This window comes from Leptonotus elevatus, chromosome 7, assembly GCF_054856555.1.
Source record: "Leptonotus elevatus isolate MCC_2025b chromosome 7, RoL_Lele_1.0, whole genome shotgun sequence".
NCBI classification, from domain to species: Eukaryota; Metazoa; Chordata; class Actinopteri; order Syngnathiformes; family Syngnathidae; genus Leptonotus; species Leptonotus elevatus.
This window is the reverse complement of record NC_141245.1, coordinates 2,901,802-2,910,415: the sequence shown is the minus strand read 5'-3', so window position 1 is coordinate 2,910,415 and position 8,614 is coordinate 2,901,802. Positions and strand designations below refer to the sequence as shown.

Genomic DNA, 8,614 nt, shown 5'->3' with positions numbered 1-8,614 from the left:
CGCGTTTATTGGTCAACAAACAATGGCATACGCCTATGCCTTTATAACAAGCGCGTTTATTGGTCAACACGGAGACTTCAGCCAATCGCAAGATCCGTTTCATTTCAGTTACGGAAACACTAAAATGGAATGCTGTCGAGAGACGAAATCGGATTTTTTACCACTTAAAAAATTGTAACATTTTATTTTTGGAGATAAAAAAAAGCGGAATTCCGCGAATTAGCGGAAAAATCACATCCCTGCAATAGAACACAACATTCTGTGGGCCTTGCAAAAACAGTCAAAATCCAGTAAAACTAGATTGAAGGGGGTTGCTTCAGTAAAAATGGCTGGGAGCCAATGAGTTAAAGACCTACAATTCAATTTTCCTGAAAAATTGCATTAAATTAAGACAGTTTCTATTATTCTATATTCTAGTTCCTGATCGTAAAATGGTCACAAGAATCGGCCGCCATCGTAACTGGTATTGGTATTCGCCAAGAACCTACATTATAATTCTAATAAATTCTAAAATGACCCAAATCAAATATGGTGCAGGGATTGTGTTGTCGATCAAGTTGTGATGATGCAGACAAACAGAACCGCAATTTTAATCAAATATAATAAATAAATAGAAGAACTTCCTAAACTAAAGGCCGGGTACAAAACAGACAACAAACAAGGCACTTACAGGGCTGGTCAGCACAACCGCAGCTTTTCAAACAATCTGTACAGAGGACATCTTAAGTCTGCAGCTGCTGGCAGGCATTGTTCAATTGGTCATGGCAGATTCCCAGTGGGATAGACAGAACAGACGGTGGGAGCTTGTATGAATATTTTGGCAAGAGAAAAAAAAGAAATTCACAATGTATCTAGCTGGTTTACAACTGGTCAGCTCAGAAACATGGCGATAGAGAAAGACTATTTTTTTTCTCGAATTACCATAGGGCAGGGTTAAAGACCTGACCCTTGGCTTTTCAGGTTCAGCCAAGCATCCAAACACAGTCAGCCAAGCAGGGGAGATGTATTTTGAGTGGGGGGCAGTTATCCAATGTGCTCTGTTTTACCCCACTGTGTTCTTTTATGCTCAACACAAATCTGAGCCCTGATGCGCTTGCAGCCTTAGTGGGGTGGGGAACGTTCAGCTGCCACCCGTATCCCTTCTTAACACAAGGAGCCACGCTATGTGTTTTAGCGTGGCCGAGCGAGTCGGGGGCAGTCACACATTGTCAAATCGCTTTTATATTTGCCACACTGCGCTACTTCCACTAGAATTATTACTGCAATTAACATTTTCTGAGCATATTTATTCAGGACTGGGGAAACCAAAGCCTGCCGTTTGTCCCACGACGTTGCTTTGATGGTTTTGATACAAATTTGCTGTGAAGGGAGAAATTCCTCTTTCAAGATAAAAGACAGAAAAAGGAGTAAATGGATAAGAAAAAAAAAACGTATTTTTTTTTTTGCCAAATACAAAAAAAAACTTGTGATACATTCTTATCTTTGGATAGAGACAATATGCAAAACCAACTTGCGCATGCGCGCGCACACAGTAAATTTTGTCGAGACTGAACTTAGAGTAAAATATTCACACACAAAAAACACTTAAAAGTTGAGGAACAATTACATAACCTTAAGGTTGGGAGACAATCAATCAATCAACCAATCAAACCACTGACCCATTCCAATCCTGCTCTGTGTCAATATATCGCAGGCGTCAGATTGAATCCTCGTATCTCAATTTTTCCTAGGGCCCGACCGATTAATCGGCCGCCAATTATAATTGGCCAATTATTGCCCTTTAAATATCTGCCAAAACAATCGGCCAATTGGCCGATTATTTCTCCCTTAAAACGTTATCATCGGGAAAAAACTAAGTTTCCGACATTGTTAAAGGACCCTGAATGGATCCATTTTACTTGCGTAGCATTAGCAACTAGCAAGTGTGTAGCGTATGTTATTCTGGTTATTCTGTTGTCTCTAATCATCCTTTAAGATGTTTAATCACATCCCAGTTGGAGTTAACTGTAAAATTAAACACACGACGATAAGAATTACATCCACTGAATATTTAAATACAAAACAAGCTTCATTTTAAAACATCACTAGCCTAGCGCTAATGCTAACAGCGAAGGGAGGATTCCATTAAAATACTAACCGGAAGTTAGCATCGACTTCACAGGTAAGTTTACACTACTCAAAGGCACAAATTATTCCCAATGTGTGAAAACATAAGTTATTTTAATATAATTCAATCGTAACTAAACGCGTACTTTACTCTACGAAATTTTGTGTGCACCCAATGCAAGCTAAGCGTTTCTGGCGGCACGTTTATAGTCAATGCAATTCGCGCAGTCGGGTGCGGCTTAAGTGTTTGATGCAAAATTTTTGTTCCTTCGCTGATTTAACCGTGGGTTGCTGATGTGAACATTTCATGACGTTGCGTCATTGACAATAATGTACTTCCTACGTAATCACACGCAGCAGTGGCACAAGCACAGACAGAGTGGCAAAATAAAAACATGAAATTGCTGTCTGTGGTACTAGTAAGTATACAAGTAGCACAGCAAGCTTCCAATAACTGCCAGGGCCAAGCCAAAAAGCAGTAGGGTTGGAGAATGGGGAGCAAATTTGGTGAATGTATTGCATTGTTTACAGCTGTTGAACCATCAACCAAGGTAGTATTTAGCAACCAACACAACCACAGTCTGTTTTTATACTCTGCTATGCTTTTAGTGACATGCTGTGGCATCTTAAAACAATTATTAACCTTTTTAGAGGTTGTATCAGACACTGTAGCTCAACTTTCCATAGCCAACACGTTATTCTTCTTTAGACTGTAAACTACTTAAGACTGCTTCAACAGCACCTTTGCTGGTTGCGCGCAATTTTGCTTCAGGACACAATAATAGGGCCCGAACGATGAATCGGCTGTCAATTGTAATCAGCCGATTATTGGCCTTCAAACATTGGCCAATTGGCCGATTATTTTCCCCTTAAAACGTTATCATTAGTGATGCACCGAATATTCGGCCACTGAACATTTTCAACCGAAAATGGCAAAAATTTGCATTTTCGGCGCTCGGTCGAAAAAAAATTCAAGCCAAAAGAATATGACCGAAAGAGGATGTTGTGGTAACTAAAAAAACAAAAACAAAAAACGCTGCAAGCAAGCAAGTCTGTTTGAATTAAACACCAAACACGGGAGTAAGTGTGCTCACTGGCGTTTATGAGTACCGGCAGCTTCATTGTGCACACCGGAGGAGAGAGGCAGAGCCGAGGACTGCACTACAGGTGAGCCACTCTTTCTCCTGCAGCGCCTTCTTTTTTTTTTTTTTTTTGATGAGAACCCCTCGAGCGCTTCCACTTTTTCACTTGCATTCTGATGGCCGTGTTAAATACTTTAGCTAATGTTAGCACTATTGCTGTCAACAGTTTTAAACAAGTACATACTTACCACTATCTCCGTGTGACTACAGATCTGTACAGGACGCCAAGTGTGACTTTGCAGTCCGTTCCCAAAGCAGATTGGTTGGTGCGAAGAAATGTATTTATTTTTAAATGTTGGTGAATATGTGAATGTGCAGATTTTAAGTGTGCCGCAACGTGTCTCGCTCCAAATAGCCTACAAATGCGTCATCCGCCCTGCACTCATCCGTGCCCGCCGCTGCAAAATACTGTACATTGACTATAAAGTGCAATTGCACCGCCAGAAAATGCTCAGTTGCTCACCCCCCCCCGTTTGGTGTTTACCATTCGCCAACATGTCTGGTGTGGACGCATTTCAATTTATATTGTGCTTTGTTAAAATACCCATGCTAAATAGACCTAAATATTTTATAATGATATTATAATTCATCCATCCATTTTCTTAACCGTTTGTCCTCACAAGGGTCGCGGGGGTGCTAGGGCCTATCCCAGCTGGCTTCGGGCAGTTGGCGGGGTATACCCTGAACTGGTTGCCAGCCAGTCGCAAGTGTTTAATATTATAATTTTAATTAATTATAATAAAAGTAATGATTATTAAAAAAAAATTGGCATAACTTTTTTCCGCCGTTTCGGCCAAGCATTTCTCATTTTTGGTTTTGGCCAAAACATGTCAGTGTGCAGCCCTAGATATCATCGAAGAAAACCGAAGTTTCCGACGCTATGAAAGTACCCTGAATGTACAATTTTGCTTGCGTAACATTAGCAACTAGCAAGTGTGTAGCGTATGTTATTCTGCTGTCCCCCAAGCGTCCATTAAGCTGTTTAATGACACCTCAGTTGGAGTTAACAGTAAAACAAAACCACCAAACTTTTCATCAAATAACGACTATCCACTCACAAATGCTGTGGGAACACATACTCACAGGTAAGATAAAACTACGCAAAGGCACAAATTCTTCCCAGTGTGTGAAAAAACAGTTATTTTAATAGAATTCAATCACAACTTCCTTCTGTACTCACTTCAAGCCTATACTCCACACTGCCCCCAAGAGGCCAAAAGGCACAGTAACAGTCAGTACAGTATTTGTTAATTTTTTTCCAGGTGCTATTGTTTTAGTCTATTCTTATTTCACTTTCCTATTGTTTTATTTTGTCATTGTGCTTTCAAGTTATATTGAAAGTTTATATTTCAAGGATTCAAAAACAATTATTCAAGGATGCAAACATCCAAGGATTTTTTTGTGTGTGTGTGGGGGGGGGGGTCAACACACATTTCCACATGACATAGCAGGGAATACAATCCCTGAGGTCTTAGGTTAGCCAAATAAGTCCCAAGACGTGAAAATAACACAAGATAAAAATATATAAAAGAAAAGGTTAATGCTTTGCAGCAGTTGTAAACAAGTAAGAATGGTTTTATTATTGACACAAATCTATACAATATCCTTGTATACTTCATGAAATTAGTTGATAAAGTCATACTATGGTCATTCAAAGCAGAGAATCTTTATAGCAAAAATTTGTGTGTAAGTGACACACACCCATTGAAAAGGAATCGTGGGGTGGGTGGGAAATGTTATGCATTATATATTTTTTTAATTAATCGGCAGATTAATCAGTAATCTGTATTTTTTTCTGCCAAAAATTGGTATCAGCCTAAAAAAAATACATATCGGTCAGGCCAACGTGGCAATAAACAATCAAATACCTAATCCATAATATTTTATTCAATTTAAACAATCTATCCAATATTAACAAAAGATGTGCAACCTTAACTTATTCATCTGCAACTAATCAATTAAAAAATTGATCAGATGATCATTTTGATAATCATTTTTAAACTTTGCTTGATTTAAATTTATCCAAATCCTCTCAATTTTACACTCAACTCCAACAGTAAATATTCTCTGTAACTGAGACATAATTGTCTTATTTTTCTGCATTTGATCATCAACAGTCTGTCGTTGTGGTAAAAAAAAAAAATAATAATTAATAAAAATAAAAATTCCAACAAATTATGGCAATTCGATTTTGACTTCAGTTGTGCGCCAAGCCATGTTTTGATGTAAAGACCTGCAAGTCTAAATCAGAATAATTATACTGTATTGTGTACAACTTGTTTGACAAAATCTACCATATTGACTGACTATGTCAGGTGGCAAAAAGAAAAGTGCAGTCTCAACCTTTTCCAGCAAGCAATGCAGAGTTTAAAAGGAATTGTTTCAACTAAAATAATACAGTAAAAGGTACTTTATGACCTATTAATTGTCCTTGCCTTGAAAGCTGACACAATATTCACAACTACTTGAATTTGCACTGGTCACAGAATATATTTATTCCGAGCACAATCTAGTGGTGAACTAATAATTCATTTAAAAAACACATGACTATTTATGTCAACAGCCAACCCCCAACCCCCCCACGCTGTATCACAGACAATTTATTTTTGTAAAGATATATCGGCCTAGTGATCACTAATTATTTTACATGGCTGTAGTCATCTTCCTGCTACGAATGCCCAAAGGACAACCTCGTGAACGTAGTTAGACCGCTGCTTACCTTCCACAGCTGGGTCCTGCAAGTGGTGGTCGCTGAGTCCCGTGATTCGGGCTCCTGTCGCTTGTCACCTTCTGCTTTGCTCTCACAAGCTATTTTTTTTTTTTTTTTTTAACTGGCTTCTCCCGTTAGCCGCTCTTGTTAGCCACTCTAGCCCATGGCTCCGACTAACTCCCGCTAGCCGCTCTTGTTAGCTGCTCCAGCTAAATCTGGCTCACCCTGTCTTATGGCGTTGCTCGCCAGGCTTCACACTCACCGAGGTGGTAGGCTTGCGAAGTGTGGTCTCTGAGCCACCGTAGTGTGCGTGCTTCTAAATGCGTGCATATCTGCTGCATTCTATGCTATAGCGACATCTAGTGTTCACTTATTACACACAGGGGCTTTAAAATCAGTGATTACCCAACCAGTGTGCTGAGGCACATTAGTGTGGTCTAGGAAATTTTCAAATTTCACTCTATTGGTGATAATTATTAATTATTTATAAGAAATAATGTATCGTTGTCCATCTATCTATGCCAGCGACATATGATGACAGACGGAACAAATACATTATCTTCTATTAGATGGCAGAAAGTATATAATTGACATGTGTATCCAATGTTTGTTACAATTTTGTTTGGTAGTGTTATGAGATTATGAGTTATGATATTATTCTAACTTGCTTGTTTGGTTCAATAAAGGTTGGGAATCACTGTCTTAAATGACACAATCACGACAGAGACCAGAATGTAATTAGACATAACTATAGCGAGTGAGCAATTAAGCAATCTTGGTTCGTTGCAAGTGAGTTGTGACAAAAGTGACAATTGGCAAGTGTATTCACGCTATTATGAAGTTCTAACTCACTACAAGTCCCTACTGATACGTATCAAATAAACATCGATATCTACTTCAAATAAATAAAAACTACTACAGTTCAATTTGACGTAATGGTCTTCATCGTTGAGATTTTTGTTTACTCTTGTTATTAAAGCGATGCTCCTGCGGTTTGTGGTAACATCCGAAAGTTTGCAATCCTTGCGCGTAATCTTTTTGCAAGGGCTCCGCGTGCTACCGATCTTAGCATTGAGTTTACATTGTTATCAGCTAACTTGGCTGTGTGGTGAACCCTCTTTCGACCATGCGTCCTCGATGAGCGTACGCTCATCAACGATACAAAGGCTGAATCACTGACCGAAATCCACTAGATTGTTGCCGTGCTGAGGAGAAATGAAGCCTGCTGGGCGAAACGATCAGCCGACACGCTTAGCACAGCTACATGGAAAAGCAATGGCTCGGGCTATTGAGTTAGCGCGCGCGCGCAACAGTGGCTCAGTGTAGATATCACCTAAATTCCGCCTTTTAAAACACCAAAATGATGCAAGTCAGTTGTCATTAAACCGACTTAAATGAGGTAGTCTTCAGCTAATCGGTGCGTCAGACAAATGTGGCTCTCGTCTTCGATACAGTAGTTTGCTGCTGGATGAGCTAGCTAGTAAGCTAATGCTAACACCTTTGTTTTGCTGGGCAAACTCTTCTTCAATTTCAAAAAACAATACAAAACATCACTAGTTGACTAACATTATTTGCGCCGTTCTACGATGAGCATGCATTTTTTTCAGAGACGCGTAGGTGCTGTGTTACTTACTTGGAATAAAAACGTACTCCAGCTCGGTTCCATTGCAACTCTTGTGCTAAAACCTGCTGGAAACCAAGAAGGAATCCTCAACAAAGCAGCCAGCTAAACATGGCAGCAACTTCCTGTCATCCCGCGGAGTGAACCAAATAAAATGGACCACCTCGTCTGGATTTGACTACGGATTTCCGTTTTGTCATGTTGTCGACAAAATATTTATTTCCACTCTAAAATCTATACCGCTATCAAAATTTCTGACCGAATTTATATGTAAGCATTTAGAGTTTTAAAATGGAAAAATCAAAATTAAAGAATAAAATAAAACAGGCCTGCGACCATTCCGTGCCACTAAGATAAAATGCCATAATATAAAACTGTACTGTAAAAATATTAGGCACAGCACTCAGTTTGATACAGTATCTGCTGTATTTACAACAGAGCAAATTACAGCCACAGCAATGAACACCAAGTTAATGCTTCTCTGTTCTAACAGTGTCAATCAAATTATGCGGATTCTAGCCGATCTCAAATGCAACTAATGTGATGTAAAATTAATGTTAAATGTATTACTTATTCATGTTATAAATATTACATATGCATTTTTGTAGATGTAAACATGTCTGACGAAGCACTATTGATTGTTTTGCTGTTATTATGTCATCACGTACATCTTTTTAATTTGAAAAATTGGATCACAGGCTGATCCAATTTATGTGCAAATTCCTCAAGACAATTCAAAATGAGGCTCAGTAGTGCGGAGCTCCCAGATACCCGTATGCACTCCCAACGACATTTGGTCATACTTCTGAAACGATAGGACAAATTGATGTTTTGCCGAGAGGCATCCTCTTAGACCTGGATCAGGGCAGCAGTCAACAACGTCACAGTGTTGTGTGACGTTCTGGCATTGGATGGCGGTATCTCAGATGTGCTTGATTGAATTCGGGTCAGGGGAGTAGGCAGGCCAGCCCATTACATGAAGGTATTTATTTGTGCTGGCGAACACAACAAACCTTGCTACAGCGTCCGTCTGCC

At 39.3% G+C, this 8,614-nt stretch overlaps 1 protein-coding gene across 4 annotated transcripts in view; it reads right to left on the bottom strand.

Annotated features, from left to right (window-relative positions):
* LOC147170382 (vascular endothelial zinc finger 1-like) overlaps positions 1–7,716 on the bottom strand; it is a 41,164-nt gene extending 33,448 nt beyond the window's left edge. For all 4 annotated transcript variants that reach the window (XM_086080568.1, XM_086080570.1, XM_086080569.1 and 1 more), the window contains exon 1: positions 7,592–7,716. In XM_086080568.1, the coding sequence (XP_085936694.1) occupies positions 7,592–7,624 (33 nt within the window). In that variant the 5' untranslated portion in view covers positions 7,625–7,716. The remainder of the gene's footprint in view (positions 1–7,591) is intronic.
* Between the last annotated feature and the right edge of the window lie 898 nt (positions 7,717–8,614).